This window comes from Meleagris gallopavo, chromosome 12 (genome assembly GCF_000146605.3).
Source record: "Meleagris gallopavo isolate NT-WF06-2002-E0010 breed Aviagen turkey brand Nicholas breeding stock chromosome 12, Turkey_5.1, whole genome shotgun sequence".
NCBI lineage: Eukaryota > Metazoa > Chordata > Aves > Galliformes > Phasianidae > Meleagris > Meleagris gallopavo.
Window position 1 is genome coordinate 9347557 of NC_015022.2, and position 17378 is coordinate 9364934.

General features: G+C 38.9%; 1 protein-coding gene and 1 long non-coding RNA gene across 2 annotated transcripts in view; one reads left to right on the top strand and one right to left on the bottom strand.

The window, feature by feature from the left end:
* SLC12A1 (solute carrier family 12 member 1) overlaps positions 1 to 10519 on the top strand; it is a 48615-nt gene extending 38096 nt beyond the window's left edge. The window contains exons 22-27 of the mRNA XM_031555305.1: positions 2255 to 2386; positions 2576 to 2687; positions 4136 to 4222; positions 6099 to 6234; positions 8777 to 8844; positions 9850 to 10519. Of these exons, the coding sequence (XP_031411165.1) occupies positions 2255 to 2386; positions 2576 to 2687; positions 4136 to 4222; positions 6099 to 6234; positions 8777 to 8844; positions 9850 to 9985 (671 nt within the window). The 3' untranslated portion in view covers positions 9986 to 10519. The remainder of the gene's footprint in view (positions 1 to 2254; positions 2387 to 2575; positions 2688 to 4135; positions 4223 to 6098; positions 6235 to 8776; positions 8845 to 9849) is intronic.
* LOC104912828 overlaps positions 18 to 17378 on the bottom strand; it is a 21443-nt gene continuing 4082 nt past the window's right edge. Inside the window, exons 2-3 of the long non-coding RNA XR_004161047.1 lie at positions 725 to 832; positions 18 to 222 (exon numbers count right to left, since the gene is read on the bottom strand). This is a non-coding gene — a long non-coding RNA (uncharacterized LOC104912828). The remainder of the gene's footprint in view (positions 223 to 724; positions 833 to 17378) is intronic.

Here is a 17378-nt window from a genome sequence, read left to right on the forward strand (position 1 = left end):
AATAGGAGAACTTCTCCCTGACACTTTAATTCAGCTCACTCTCACCACTATGCAAAAACTGGACTTCAACTCCAAGGCCAAAGCTCTCGAGCCACACATAAGCTCCTGGAATAAAGTCTCCCCTGTGCAAACATGCCTTGGTGGCCATAATATAGTCCAGAATAGTGCATCCTCCTGAGGTAGAAGACCATGTAGAACACAACTCCTGCCTGCTCCCATTCACTACAAAGATTTAAAAACAAGCTCTCAGCTGAAAAGTCCATCTGTCAAAAATGGTATGCGATTATTAATGTTCGAGGAACACAGATCAAGACTTATTTTTTACAGGTATTTTCTCTTTTTAAACAAAGACACTTTCTTACCCCTCTAAAAAAAACAGTAACACATGCAAAATACTCAGATATGAAACAATCCCATTTTATTCAACATTAACAAACACAAACACACACACACACACACACACACACCGTCCAGCTGGAAAACAAGTAAAAACAGCACTACCGCTCTATATTCTAAGCATAATTTCACAAAAATGTACAAATGAAAATGGTAAAAATACTGAAAGTACATATACAGCATGTGGTAAAATACCTAATTAACACAACATAACTGTACAGCTTATGAAATCAAAATTACATCTCAGATACAGTAAAATGAGACAGAAGTACAGACAAAATTAAAGGTCTCATTTCAGAATTGCTAGGCTGCAATGATAATGACTCACCTGAAGCTATGCTTGTATGCAGATAAGTATTTTCAGAATTTTCACCTGCAGAGTCTACTACATCTGGCTGTGCATGCAGCTCCTGGAGGTATCAAGAAGATCTACAGACTGAAAACAAAATGTTGTTATACTTTACTTTGCAGACTTCAGTTCATTTTGCAGGCTTCAGTAGAATATATTTTTATTAAAAAAAAAAAAGCCAAGAAATGTGCACCCTTTCTTCAAATACCCTACTTATTTAGTTCAGAAAGGCATAAAATATGTAATATGCTTCCTCTCCAAAGTTGTTGCACCTTCCAGCACAAATGTTACAACTGTAGAGGAAAGCCCACAGCTTCTTTAGAACTGTTGTGTACATGCTTTAGAAACACAGGAAACAGAACAAAGCAACCTGGCAAAGTAAAATCTCCATAGAAGCCTGTCTACTCCATTTATACTGTTCTGACATTGTCTTTTTTTTAAGTAATTTAAGTAATAAAGCCACAGGCTTCAAAAAATGGAATTAGAGCTGCTATTAGTGCATAGATGGAACCGTAACTTTTGACAACAGGCAAGCAAAGAGCAGGAAGCAAAGTTTATTTTCAGGAAATAACAACTCTCTGAAGCACACAGAAATTGCCATCCTTGCCAATGTTTTCTGCCTTCCAGTCTTAGTCTAACATGCCTTCTTGCTATAACCAGTTAGCTGTTTGTATTAACTGTTAGCTTTATGAAATTCTGTACTTTCCAACAGACAGATAAGCTTGTAAACAAACACCAAGTAATAGGTATTTATTTCTAAAATTTATCATATATTTCTTAATTGCTTTTGAAAGTGCCAGTGAAATCTAGGATAGTTAACAAGATCCAGAGAACAAATAATCAGATAAACCTTTTGAAGACATTATGATCCAGTGACACAGTATTACAAAAGCTTTGTTTCCTGTGTATACTGGTACATTAGGAGTCCATACTACCTGTGCTGTCAACTTCCTTAGTTTTAAAGTATAGGAATTATAGCAGAAGCAAGTCAGGTCTTTACACAAATATTTCACATCTGTTTTAGCAAGACAGACTAATAGAAGAAAGCAAATCCATGTGACAGCAAACAAGTACTTTTCTAGTTGCCCACCTTGACTCAGGCAACAGAATGCAACCACACATTTCTGAAAGGTGAGTTCTTGTTCCTTATAAGGACAACAGCCAATTCTACTTCCCTAAGCTTATAGAAGCACTCACAGATCTGAGGTATCAATTAGTTTAATACCTTTAGAATCTGATCGCAAACATCATACAAACATGCTAGGTTAGAGAAGCAATTGATCGAGTTCGGACAAACCCAAACATATAGCTTGTTCCTAAGTAAAAGGTGAACTAAAGCAAAGTTAAACCAAATTTCACAGATCTTTTTTCTCCTTTATTTTTGTACAAAGGAACTCAAAAAACTACGTGAACGTGACAAAAAAATGCCCAGATGTTTTGTCTCCAATGGCTTCCTACAGCTATTCAGCCTCTCAGAAACCCTGCTTTATCTTCTCATTCTCATTTCAGAAAGCACCATTAACACAGTACAGTCAATGCATGTGGGAGAATTCAATCAGAAGCTTCTAGAAGCCAGCACTCAGTTTAAAAAGAAACAAGGAAAAGGCACAATTGACATTTGGTGGCTGTTCGATGACGGAGGTAAGGAATTAATGTATGAACCACAGGAAGAGAATTTGCATAAAACTGTTTTACAATTATGTAGTTAAGTTTATCTTGAAATACTTTAAACAGACAAAAAGCATCTCCAACGTTGGCAGTGTTAAGGATAGCATTTTTACCATACAATGCACTAATTCTGTCTTCCTGCAATTTTCTATCTTTGTCTAGGTCTAACAATCCTAATTCCTTACATTCTAACTATCAGGAAGAAGTGGAAAAATTGCAAATTAAGGATCTTCACTGGAGGAAAAGTCAATAGGATTGAAGAAGAAAAACTAGTGTAAATATCCCTACTTTGCCTCCCTGTTTAAAGAGTTTGAATTGATGAATATAATGCATATACAGCAGAAAGCTGGAATTACTCAGCACAACTGGTTTGCTGTAGCGAGAGCAGTTCTAACAGAAAAACAAAGTATCTCACAGAAAGGTGCTGAGTTTATGGCACGAGCCTTAAGGCTCAGTGTGAATGGTGATTACCAAAGAAAACTCACATCCAGGTATTTTCCCATTAATAGCTCATATTCCCTTCTCTGAGAAGAGCACTCTGCACACTGTAATGAGATTATCACTTGTTTTATGGGATTTACATGAGATTATCTAGTTAACAGTAAGTGAAATTGCACAATGCTTCTCATATGCAACTATCATAACCCACATGAACATAATTAACCATAGTAAAAATGTAAGGAAGGTAAAGATCAAGTTAATCAATTTAAGACCAAGTCAGTTAACTTTTTTAAGTCTAGATTTCATAATCATTTGCCTTCGAGCAAATGAAAGGTACTCATATAAGCTTATTATAATCACTGTATGTAGGACCTTTTCTTCTGAAGCACTTTACACACTAGAGGCACAGCCATTTCACTACCAGGTGAAGTAGGCAATTTAGGATGAAAATCTGGGATGGGTGCTACTTCTTAAAGAAATATTAGCACTATGTAGTTAGTCATCTCCATTTAAAACTCCACTGGAAAGCAGGCAAGATAGATGCAAGAAGAGGAGTAAGAATTTAGCCACTATCAGTAGGATTACAGCACCGTGCCCCATCAAGACAGCTGCCACAGGTTTTGTTTCCACATAAGGGAAACCTTTACGGAGGAGAGTTCCTCCTCACTGCTGTGGTACTAGCAGTTATAAGGACTACCCTTAAAGTTAACATCCTTAAGCAGAACAGATAGGTACATGTTTGTAAAAAAGAAAGAAATATAGGAGTTCCCAACCATACTTATACCAAAGGCAAAACTGACAACCGATTCTTTACACTCAGCATGAGCACACAAAGCTGTAAACTATTCCTACTGCCAATTGGTGCAGAAGAGCACTTTATTTTCTTTCATGAAAATGTGGAGAGACAACATTTGAGTACATCAATATAAAAGTGTACATAAAAATATTTTAGGTATTTCATATCAACATTCTGGACCACATTTTCACTAGAACATACACTACCAGAATTGTTCTTAATCCATGCATTTTTCCAAAATGTAAACACTGTTCAGTTTTTGATATTTTCATAAATCATCATTTAAATAAATTATACCAAAGCGATCACATCAATCCAGTTCTGTAATTGGAAACTGAAACACTAACTAGGGCATTTAAAGTACTCTGTCATATAGTTAAAGATAATGAGACAAGTGCATTTGATATCTTAACTCATTTACGAGTGCTCTTTGATGCAAGGCACTCAGAAATACAGTGATAAAATATTATCTCTTTTGTTTTCAGGATGGCTTCACTTCTAAGCAAATTTAGAATAAAATTTGCTGACATTAATATCATTTGTGACATCAATATGAAACCCAACAAAGAGAGGTAAGAAAAATTACCAAAATAGCATTACTTAGCAGCAGGCATTTATCAGGTGCTTATTTCTTGTATGTTGAGCTTTAAAAAAAAAAAAAAAAAAGAACATGATGATGAAATAACAGTCACTTTATTGCAATAATTTCCCAAGTACCCAGAGCAGGAAAAAAGAGAATAACATTTTAACAATCACAATCCAAAGCGTCAAAACTATAGACAGCCTTTTTCTTCATGTTGCAATGATAAGACATAATTTTAATGAAGACTAACTAGACACTATATTTAAGAGCCACTACATTTAACAGGCGTTTTACAATGGCTTCTCATATCCATTAGTTTGCAATACACTTCATCATATTATCCAGTCAGTCACAGCTCTCTTCTCTGCTAACTCACTTTTCTGCATTTTACCATGCATTCATGAACTTAATAACTTTCTGGTCAAAAACAAGCATACTTTTTCCTTTCCCCTGAGAATAATATTATAATACATCCCCATAGCTCAAATATAATGAAGTTCAAATGCATTTTTAAATTTTTTTACTTATCTATGGAATTAATGTTCTCAGGTGAGTTAGGAAGTTGCTAAGATAGTGCTCAGGAAACTCCACCTCCAACTGTATTAGCTATGCTTATTTTCAGGACCTGCTGCTACTAAACATTTTGCTATCCATAGCAAATTATAAAAAAAAAATAATAATAGTAATAATCTGACCTTCACAGATGTCTCCTGGTTTTTCTGGCACTTTATATAGCAATGCTTTCTATATACACATTATTTCAGCCCTTATTTCAGAATCCGATGTAAAAAAGCCCAGTGCAAAGGGTAAATGCACCTTCACTCTTTTGCTAAGGGGTGCTCTGCTCAATTATACAACATACGGGTTTCTCCTTCCATGCATTGGAGATTACCCAAGTTATTCAAGAGTCCCTGCTTTCTAAAGCATCTCTCTATTGCTATAGCCTATTTCTTCTATTTTGTGTATACAAAAGAATATAATGCTTTGCTCTGGGAACAACTAAATCCTAATTTATAATATTGCTCTTGGTCCTAAAGAATTTCTGAGAATGTTCTCATCTTACTATCCTCCCTTCCAACCCACCTGTACTCAATAGTCCATAGATACCTCACAGTCAAAGGGCTCCTCTTCTCCCCCCAGAGCCTTCCACTGAGTTGACGTGCAACCTAAGGTTAAGTCTATTAATTCTTTTAGGCCCCAGTTTTTCCCACACATAGCATAGAATATAACACACATTAACAAAAATAGAAACACATTTGCATTAACATAACATAAACTTCCTGGAGTCTTTGTGGAATTATAGAAATTTCCAACCAACGGACAAGCAGGGATGTACAGCAGGATGATAAACTTCTCCAGATAATCAACAGCTTCAAGAACAAACTAAGAGAGAAACTATGGAAAAGGTGGGAAATGACTACAAATCTGATCTCCATATAGCAAAAAATAAAAACACAAAAAACAAAACAAAACAAACAAACAAAAAACCCACCCAAAACTGCAGCATTTCCCTCAACCCCTTGCTACAGGAGATTTATATCATCTGTTTTTCTATTTCATTACATCACATCTGTGACAGTAAAACTGTATAACCAGGAAAGCGCAGCAAATTCTCTGCAACTGTAACAGGCTAAACACAGCGTTTCATTATCCTCAAATAACCTTTTAGTCATCCTCAAATTACCTCAACATATTGAAGAAGTACAGATAAAACCTGGGGCATAATACAGCAAAGAACAGTTAAAGTTTTTGCATGTTTTTAAGCTACACTTATAGTCAGCGGGGCCTGCCGTACACAGTGTCTACAAAATAAGCTAGTGAGTGCACATCCTGAAGCAAGGCCTCCTTTGTAACTCCTATTTCAGTTGGAAATTCTTTGAAGAGATGATTGAACCATATCGTCTCCGTGAAAGCTGCAAAGATATAACAACTGCTGAGAAATTAAAGCGAGAGACTCCATGGAAAATTACAGATGCAGAGCTGGAAGCATTCAAAGAAAAGGTAAAGCCTTGCCTACGTTTTTACTCTTGCACCTATTCTTATGCTTCAGACCAGATGTTTCAAGTTATTAGTAAGAAAATGTGAAATATGAGATAATATGGAATTAGAAACATGATATGAAATAACCTGTATTTGATATTTGCAAATTGGATTTATGTTGTGAACACTGGAGGTACATTATGACTGCGTTATTCTGCACTCTGTAAGACCTCAGCATGTTTACAAAGTATCTTCTGGGCCAGTGAGAAGCTCTGCCCGCATTCAAAGCCAGCCAGATGAAAGCCACTTCTAAACCAGAAGCCAGAGTACTGTGCTAAGCCTGAGCTAATAAGATCTGCTGAGAGGTTTATTAGACAGTTCCACTGTTTAGAGTTTGAATGTCTCAAAAAGAGAACAGTTTGAAACATTAACCACTTTGGGAAATTAGAGTTGAATCCAGACCCTACAACCAGCTCTAGGAATTTGCCCAAAAGGCAAGATTTAACACGGATTCTTACTTCAATGCAGAGCTAAGTTTAAACCTGCCAACAATGCAGGAACTCTCCCACAGTCCGGAGATATTTTAAGGCTGATGCTGGCTAATCCACTGGCTAAATTGGAGACTGGGATGCACTTTAATATTGCTGGAATGCACCTTTTTAGCAGTGATCTACCAGGCTTCATCAGGCCAGTGCTGACAGGTTATTGAGAAGTGTTCATTCTTAAGAGACAAGTTCTGCTGCAACTCTCAGAGAATGAATCTGGGAATCTCATTTATGGCTCCTGCTGGATTAACCTGAGTGCACTTGGAGTTTAGTTATCTCCCCTCTATGGTGCTGGCAACTTCCTCAAGTGGAGCAAGGATTGTGAGTCAGAGCTCAGAGCTGTCAAGGGTCACAGTCTGACATATTAACATAAGCTGAAATCAATGCCGATTTAAGATCACACACCATACTACTGACGGCAGCAGCTGGGAAGCAGACTGGCTCTCACAGTATCATCCTTTTCACAGATTTGATGGCCAGCATAAAGTTAGGGTAGTCAGCTGCCTGCAGAAAACTTTTAAAAACACTCTTAGCATAAATCAAAGCCTGAGAGTCCTTAGAACACCTCCATAATAAAAGACTCCCAATGTAAGCTCTTGTATGCAAAAACAATGACAATGTAACAGGAGGAAAAAGAAGTATCAATACACACACATTTACACAATGGTTAAGCTTGGTCCTGCCTGGTCACTGACTAAAGAACCAAGACAAAAACTTCCACGTTTAAAGCAGTCAGCAATACGATAAAGGCTAAATCTCTACAAAATAACGGCAACGAAAAGATTAGCCTACACACTCAGAAAGACACACCTCTTATCTTCAGTAGTAAAGCGGTCCTGGGAATTTTATGGAGGTTCTATATTACTTCTGTTATGTTTTAAAAACTTTGAGGGTCTGAGCCTAACCAAGAAGGGAACATATAAACAGGAGGGAAATGGCTGCTTACGAGCATGGATAGTGATAGGAAAAGGGAGAATGGTTTTAAACTGAGACAGGGGAGGTTTAGGTTAGATATCAGGAGGAAGTTTTTCACACAGAGGGGGTTGCAGCACTGGAACAGGTTGCCCAAGGAGGTTGTGGATCCCCATCCCTGCAGGCATTCAAGACCAGGCTGGATGTGGCTCTGGGCAGCCTGGTCTGCTGGTTGGCGACCTGCAGATAGCAGGGGATTGGAACTGGATGATCTTTGAGGTCCTTTTCAACCCAGGCCATTCTATGGTTCTATGATTCTATGAATCCCAGAATAACAGCCATTTATGCGATGTAAAAAACATCCACACAGATACATAATGCAAAAAGTAGCTAACAGTCTTACTTCAGCCTCCTGGTCTTTTGGAGAACAATTTCTGCTGGGTGTCAGTGTGATTACAGAATCACAGAGACCTCAAGAGATCACAGAGTCCAACCCCCTGCTAAAGCAAGTTCCCTACAGCATGTCACACAGGTTGGTGTTCAGATGGGTCTTGAATATCTCCATGGAGATTCCACCACCTCTCTGTGCAGCCTGTTCCAGTGCTCCGTCACCCTTGACTGTAACAGAGTTCTTCTGCATGTTTGTATGGAACTTTCTACGTTTGAGTTTTTGATCATATGCACCTCTAAGAGCCCAGCCTCATCCACTTCGGCCCAACACTGGCAAATAGAGGAATTAATATATTATCTACCATCAAACTCTACAAGAGTCTCTGAATAGTTCCCAAATAGCTATACCACATAGCCAAACAAATACTTAAAAACTACATCTGGTCCAGCTATGGTACTGTGCCAGTACAAAACCAATCTCCATTCCCAGGAAATCTTAAACAGATGTCAATGACTCTGGCCCCTGGGTAACAAGGCAAATCAGAAAGAACATCCTAGGACAGGCTCATATTTTGCCATCTCTGTCAGTCTGGGTCACAGAGCAGACCTGGCTTCCAGAGCTGCCAATACAGTAACAGAAAAGCTTGTGGGCAATAGGTAGGACTGCAGATCACTGACTGAATCTTTTTCTTTAACCCATGTTTTGGTTTAAACAGAGTTATCGTCAAGTTCGTTTGAATGAACTCTTACAAGAGCACTCGAGGGCAGCTAACCTCATTGTCCTGTGAGTAGCAAAGTTTTATCTTTAACTTGGAGAATAAGCTGATGTGAGCAGGGATTCTGGAGTAGATCAACAGAAATATTTGTATTAACTCACGGGGGGGAAAGTTACTTTTTAAGCATATTTTGAGAGCTTAAATCCAGGCTGACAGTTCCCTGGGACTACTCTGAATATGAATCTTTCCTCATACTTCATAGCTTAAAGTAAATCTCTGAAAATGTATCAAAAATGTAATCTTCACATCCCACTCTACATGTTGAGCATTACACCTGCTTACCTGCCTGCAGGAAATACTCATTATACTTCCTTTCTCCTCTTCTCCCTCAAGCTATTAAGAACAAAAAGTGTGAGAAAATATTATTTTGGTTTGCACATAATCAATAGTGTTGTTAGCTAAGGTTGACTTCAAGTTATGTGAAACTGAATAAGCTGATGAATTGCATAAAGGAAAATCTCACCAATAAAGATACAAAACCTCATTTTCAGACCAGTTTTCAGAAAGTTTAAACAGTTTCTTAAACGTAGTCAATAAATCAGTATTTCCGATGCAGAGATAAACCTCTTTAGCCCTCTTAACTGGGCCTCAAAATAGGAGTGATCGTGTAATATTTACCATAAATGGAATCACACATCAAGACTTCCATCTTACAGTATTTACAAATGAGGAGATACTGACGGACTGCAAAAAAGTGCATGCACTGTACCTTTTTTTTTTTCATTTCACCATGTGTACAGCTTCATGGTGCTCAAAATGCTTCCTTAGCTATTTGGGAGAAAGATATTCTTAAACAGTTAATTTTCACTACAAATAGCCACGTTAAGCCAAGAGTATGCAAGATTAAGACCTGGTGTTAGCTTTGTGCTTTCTAAGATGAAAATAATCATACAGACTATGAACATTCTGAGTTGCATATGAACAACCAACATTTTCTGCTTAATATTTAGTGAGAATGAATGTCTTCCTTTTTCTTAATAATGTTAATGCTGATTTTCTGTCTATCTGAACAGGAGTCTGCCAGTGGCAAGAAAAGGAGTAGTGTCCGATTACCTGTATATGGCTTGGCTAGAAATTCTCTCAAAGAACCTTCCTCCAGTCTTAATGGTCAGGGGCAACCACAAGAATGTACTGACTTTCTATTCTTAAATCTATAAATCAATACTTCTTCCAAATTGCACAGTCATAGTTGCTAGCAAAAACAAAGGAGAATGAAAATCAAATGCACCAACTTGGAGGAGAGGAAAAAACTATGGCATCCATTAGGTCAGAGCCATAAAATGATATAAAGCAAGCAGAATACCCACAATGCTATTTAATCATAATATTGCCAAATTAAAACCTATGCCTAGAGCAGATGCCTTTACCTAAATTGTAATGCTAATTTAATGCAATGTTAATTCAAATGCTTCTAATTAACTTGCAAACAAAAAAAGTTGCATAGATAACGAGATGGATTCTATATGACAAGAGCCGATAATGAATTTTCAAGCTCTGACATGGACTGGAATGTATGATTGCAGTAACTAAAGGTGGTATGTAAATTTCAAAAGGAAATTAGTGAGCTACTAAATATTCAGACAATTTTTGCTATGAATGTTACAAGTTAAGAAAATCTGAGATTATACTTTGGGATAATATATACAGTGATTCATGCAAGTGATTAGAGAACAAAATAAATTTGATTAGTTGAGTTGACTTGAGTTATTCTTTATTTATATAAAGTTTCATATAATTTTATATTTCCTAGACTTTCTAACTAATACTCATTATACATCAACTTGAAGTAAAATAAGTCCATTAAGCTGTGCATTTTTCTATTTTCCATTCTGCAACATTATAGCACTTCATCATTTCAGCTGTCAATAAAAGTAGATTCTCCTTTTAATGGGGAAAGCTATATCCAATGGGTAAGCATTATCTAAATTAAAGACCATTAAGGAGTACAGCTCCTTTGGAGAGATTAAATCTAAGCCCCAGAAAAGCCAGCGGACCCTGATTTTCACTAAATGCTTATTACAAAGCAGGCCTCAGATCCCATCTTTGCTTGAACTATGAGAACATAACTTGTGGAGGACCTAGTACTTCATCTCCAAGAACACCAAACGCTTGATATTCATATTTTTCAAGTTTAGCAGCAGCAATTCAGCAGAACATGGTAATACAGTCCAATAATCCATGTTTTATTTTCTCCAGCTATTGAAGGAACAGTATGAAATACTGATATTTTCTCCTAATGCTCTTCCTTTGCCCCTTCTTACACATTTACAACCAGGGTGAAGGATCACTTTGCAGTTTAACTGCAGGACACAGATATATGAGTTTCCTGGATACAGTAAGACTTCTTCACAGCTCTGAGCAAATCAACCCTCAAATTCTCCACTTGCAAAACATGGAAATTATTCCCATCCTTCACACTGACATTAGCAATACTAAAGGAGCTTGTTACATGCTGTCAGGTCCTTCTGCATTTGTAGAGTTGCAATGGCCACAACCCTTTCCATCTCTCACTGCAGACAATAAGCAGATATAATCTAAAAACAAGTTTTTAGTGAGGCTCTAATTAGACCTTCCAAGATATGGAAGGACTCAGGGCAACTACGCAACTGCATTAAGCCCTTCAATTACGTACATGAGCACGGATAGCTTCCTAAATATTCTCAACTACTGCAAATTCTCAATCGATGGGGAACATTGCCCCAAACTGATACCAGGGACCTAACAAAATCTGAAAAGAGAAAAAGCACAATACACATTAGCAATGGCACTTTCAGTACTATATGCACCTTCTTCACAAACATCGCTGTGGGCATTGCAAAAATGAATCCCAAGAGGTTCATTTCTAAATGAGCAGCCATCAGAAACTAAGTACTGCCAGACACATCAATGTAAAACTCCTTGCTCAAACTACAGAGATAAATTAAAAACGCATTCACACCGCAGCGCTGTGGAATTTATAACCAGCAACACAAACACACAACAGTGCTTAACCATCTTAAAATGAAGCATTATTTCCACAGATTGACAAGTCATTTCAACACAGCAGTTTCCAAGGAGCTTCCACAACATCATCCTCACAATATTTTTTAACACATTTGCACAATTAATTTGCTGAAAATGCTAATTATGAACTCTTGAATTGCAACTTGCAAAATTTTATCAGTCCACCTCCCTTCCCACTCTGAAACAGATCCTTCCTTTTTTTTAGCATACATTATGCATAAAACAACTGCTGAATTTAATCACTATGTTAGTAACTGAATTTTAATTACACATTTGACAACTCTAGGAAAAAAAAAAGTGGCTCTAAAACTGTCTAGCACATTTTGAGCATATACTACACTACCAACTCAACACATTTTTATAACCTAGCGTTGATTTGATCAGATACAGCAAAAGCAAGCATTGATAAGGTGACCAAAGATATGCAAGATGGAAAATACCCTTCCATGAAGCAAGAGCAAAAATATTCTGAAATTTCTTCAAAAGCCTGCACATCCCACTTTCCAGACAGCTAAGCTACAGCCTAAGGGCTCAAGCATACGGCTCAGCCACTCATGGAGGTTTATGAATGGGCAAATTTACTGTGCTGCTCCTGTCCGAAAGGCAGATTCGTTACCTGGCGTGCAGTAAGGTGTGCAGTAAGCCAGCCTCACACACACAGCTGAGATAGTGACTTACAGCGAAGCTGTGCAAGTTTGGGTGCCATGTGATCTTCCACAAAGCTAGCACACCCCAGGATTTTTGCAGCGTTTCTTTATACCCGTTCTTATCACTTGACCACTACCCTGATACAGCCTCCAGCCTTCAGTGGATCAGTTAAAGATAGAGTTCGTCTCCCTACCCTCAGGTTAACTAGCTATGCTAATTAACTACACATGTTCTGAAGATGCTCCTATCTTCAAATACAAGTTTAATCACCTCACTGCAATCTTAAGAGTTCCTCTACTTAATCGCTTCAGCAGTTTCAAGTAAAGAAAAGTATGTATTTTCTATATCTAAGGATTCATATACAAAGATTCACACGAAGGTTAGTTCTTACTGACAATTCTTCTCTCCTCTGAGATTTAACAATACAGGTTAGATCAGTCTCATATTCTCCGAAGTTTTGTTAATTAACATCAAGCAACACTTAAGATACACACTTCAATAACATATAAACAGACAAAACCTAATCTTACCAGAAAAGCAGCTGCTATGACTTTCATAATCCAGAAACTTAAACTAGGGAACCAGGAAGCCAACCATTTGAATACCTGTCAAACCTCTAAGCAGTATTGTCTTTTTGAACCTTATGCAATATTTTTGCCTGCTTCCAAACTTCATCCAAATCTGTAGAAGTTTCACCACTTTGGTCTACATACAAGCAACAACAACTTGTGTTAATTACTGTACAACTCCCTCCTTTTGGGGCAAACAACATATCTAGAGCCATTCTATTTCAGAGGGCCTTCGTTCCTGCTTGAGGTATTTCTTTCTGTAGTGCATACATAGCAGCCATTGTTTTATTTTGAATTACTTCTACAGTGGCTGACATATTCACGATTGCCTTTTCCAATTCACTCACCCCTAACCAAGGAACAAACCATAGAGCAAAGGAGTGGAACGCACTGGGCCCATCAATTAAAAGATTCCCTCTCCTTTGTCATCACCAACCATAAAATTTCTCCCAACCCACAAGTTTCTCCAAGATATATTAGCTAATGAAATTCCCTGCTCAGCATGTTCTAGAAGATGAGCACAAGCCCAGCAAATGGTCTTATTAGAAATCTGAACTGCCTTTTGGATTATTTTACGAAACAGACCCTGATCCCATGGGTTTCCTGGTTCCATAGATTCCCCTTAGTTTTCTTTATCACCCAAGGTAACAGAGGAGCATTACTCCATTAGTTCCTTCACTTATTTCTTTAAATGAAATATATGTATAACTGTATAACATGAGACGTTCTGTATAACTAGAGAAGTAAGTAAAATATAAAATGAGTAAAATCAGACTTACAAAAGCAAAACTGATATTGCCTGAGTAAAGTCCACTCCTAAAAAGGTATTCAAACTGCTGCAAGTGAAGCTTATGTATTTCTCCTGACTTTTAGCTTCAAGAATTGATTCCTCAACTCTCCATTTTTCCTGTGGATCTGCCGTCTCCTGCTGTAATGTACCCAACAGTTAATCACTTTCACCACAGTGTTTGTTGCTAGGAGTACCAGACAAGGTCCCTTCCACTTCTCAGAAAAAGGTTCATCTTTCTGAGATCAGTTCTCACACTTCCAAATTACTTTTTTTAAATCCAAGCCTATATACACTATTCTTAGGCATCCATGTGTATGACCAAATACCAAATGCTGGCTAATTGCCAAACAAAACCAACAAAATCAAAGCCTCTTATTCTGCCCTGACACCATAGGTCAATATCTCAATTTAAGTGTCACTTATCGCCCCAGCAAATGAGGATTTGATGAAGTCCCCTAACAAAGGGCCAGTGTCCTCTGAAGTCCCATCAGTCCCCCACCTTGTGCTGCTGCAAGTAAGTACAGGCAAAGCCTCTCAGCTGTTGCATCTGGGTCATTAGAAAACTGTTGATCAAAAAATCCCAGTGTGCAGTAAACCAACCTCACACACACAGCTGAGATACTAATTGTGAAGCTGTGCAAGTTTGGGTGCTAGCTGATCTTCCACAGAGCTAGCACACCCCAGGATTTTTGCAAGCACTTTCTTTATACCTGTTCTTATCACTTGACCACCACCCTGATACAGCCTCCGGCCTTCCATGGGTCAATTAAAGATAGGGCTCATCTCCCTACCTGAAGCCTAACTAGCCATGTTAATTAACTACGCACGTTCTGAAAATGTTCCTATCTTCAAATACAAGTTTAGTCATCCCATCATAACTAGTTAATAACTACTTAATCACCCTACCAGTAATCACCCTATCAGGATTGCCATCCTGACTTAGATATAAGTACATATTTGCTATATATCTAAGGAAACATACAAAGATTTGTACAATGATTAGTTCTTATTGACAACACTATTTTCATTGCATCTTTCTGGCAAGACAAAATATGACAGTTAACCTTCACTCTCAGAAAGCATGGACATGCCTCATCCTTTCTCATTTTTGTACAATTCTGTATGGTACTTCAAATTCATCTTTGGCAATTGCTTTGGCAATTGGTAGTAACAGGCAAGTTACTGGCAAGTAACAGACACGGCAACAGGTAGCGTGAATTAACTCTGAAATTCCAGATATGGTGCACACAGCTACACAATTTTAGCTAAATCAGACTCATTTAACTCCCTGTACCTGCCTGTCATCTCCCCTCTGGCAGAGATCTCCAATCACCAGCAAAGCTGCAAGAACAGAACTCAAGCAGTCCTCAGCCACTTCAGTTCGGTCAGCCACTTCAGCTCGGAGGCTTCCCTTGAGCTACTGCCACAGGTCCCCAGGCTGTTCTGGACTTCAGAGAAATGATCAAAGATTCCCATGTGCTGCTCTCCTCCCCTGCTACTGACCTCAACTTTTGTCAGTGGGGGCAACCAAGCTACAGGTACACATGAGGAAAATCAAGGGTTTATAACAGTGTGGCTCAGCACGTACCCCGCACTGCCTGAACACCCATTCCTTCCAGCAGGTGCCTGGTGGGGCCACTTGACAGAGGTGTAGCGAGTGGCAGCCATGCAGCCAGCAGTGCTGCGAGAGCACCGCACACTACCTCAGCTGTGGGGAAACACAGAATACAGAGCTGTGCCAGTGTAACCACAACCAAACGCAACAGATTTTAGCTTGCATTCTCCACAAATAATAAAAGCAACAATTCACAGCTACGCCATTGCTGGCATTTCATCAGAGGAATTTTAGTTTCAAACAAAACAAAGCGTTAAGGTTGTTCTGGAACGGCACTGACAAAGTTCTACATCCCTCTGCACAGTACAGCAAAACACAAGATCAAAAATAAACTTAATTGCAAATAAACTCCCCCATGGCAGCCTTTTAAATTACACATCTTAATCACTGAGAGAGAGACAGATATTTTAAGTGAGACAGGAATGAATGTAAGGAAATCTCTATTTTAAAGGCACATTTTTCTCCTAATAAAAATGCTCGTTCTAACACCAAAACTTCAGTGCAGAGAATTTTATGGATTACTATCCATAAAAGAAGCTGGCATCTCTTTCTGCGTACAAGAAAGCAGCCTCCACTCTTTTAGGGAAAAGGCACATAATTTCGGTTTATCTCACTCTTCAAAGCCAGTAGGGCATGCCTAACAGAAAGCACAAGTCAGCAGTCAAGAATGCAGAAATGTTGACCAAATGACTGCTTATCTCCTGAGCAAACAGCACATTCCCAGTACCGAGGCAAACTTTAAGCACTGATCCAGGAAAAGAAAAGCGTTGGGCAGTTGAGAACTTTCTCCTGATGACAACAGGACCTCCTCCACATTATGCACAAAGCTTCAGGCTACCTCAGCTGTAGGCAGAACTGAGCACACCCCATAGAGTCAGCCACTCACAAACCAGGCCTCACCTTCACTATAATGAATGAATGCAGGATGTAGTCGTAATCATTATGAAGTTTTGCTTGCATAAATAACCACTTATAATTAGGTGTTCATTTGATAGAACTTAGAAATGTAGTTAACTTTCAATTTGTCAATTATATCAAAAGTCAAACATTTTAAGCTTTTTTCACACACGTCTAGGACACACAAGCATTCTCCTTCAAACCGTGCACATTATTAAGACTAAAAATGCTGGATGGCAATAAAGAAAACCCACATTTGCATGTTTTTCTAAATACTGTTTTTCACAATCGAATGGCAGCGTGCGGCAATGGTTTCACTGCCATCTGGCTGCATTTAGGAACTGTAACAGCAAGAACAATCACATACACTCGATCTCATGCAGAGAATACATCCAAGGTGACCAAGCACAGGTATTGTAACCAAAAATCCAGCAGGAATCACTTCCACATCAGGAAAGCTTAAAGAAGGCTCCGGGGGAGATCTTCTCATGGCCTTCCAGTACTTCAGGAGAGCTTATAAGCAGGAAGGGTAGCAACTTTTGATAGTGATAGGACAAGGAAAAATGGCTTTAAACAAGAAGGCAGCAGATTGGGGTTAGATGTGAGGGAGAAGCTCTTCACTCAGAGGGCAGTGAGGCCTGGGCATGGGCTGCCCAGAGCTGTGGGTGCCCCATCCCTGGAGGTGCCCAAGGCCAGGCTGGGTGGCTCTGGGAGCTGAACTGAGGGCACACAGCCCATGGCAGAGATTGGGGCTGAGGGGGCTATAGGGTCCCCTCCAAGCTAAGCCTTTCTATGATTCTGTGTGTGAATTCAGGCAAGTCCTTTAGAAAGGATGGTACGGGTGCAGTGATTATGACTACTAAACGCCCCTAAATCTGACCAGAGCCATGCCTAAGCTGAGACACGCGGGCAGCGATAACAGCAAAGGAGGCTTTCCTATCTACAGCCTCCTTAGGAAGAGAAGCTTTATGCCCCGGCAGAGCCGAGGCGACCTGCACCGCTGCTCGCTCCCGCCCCACG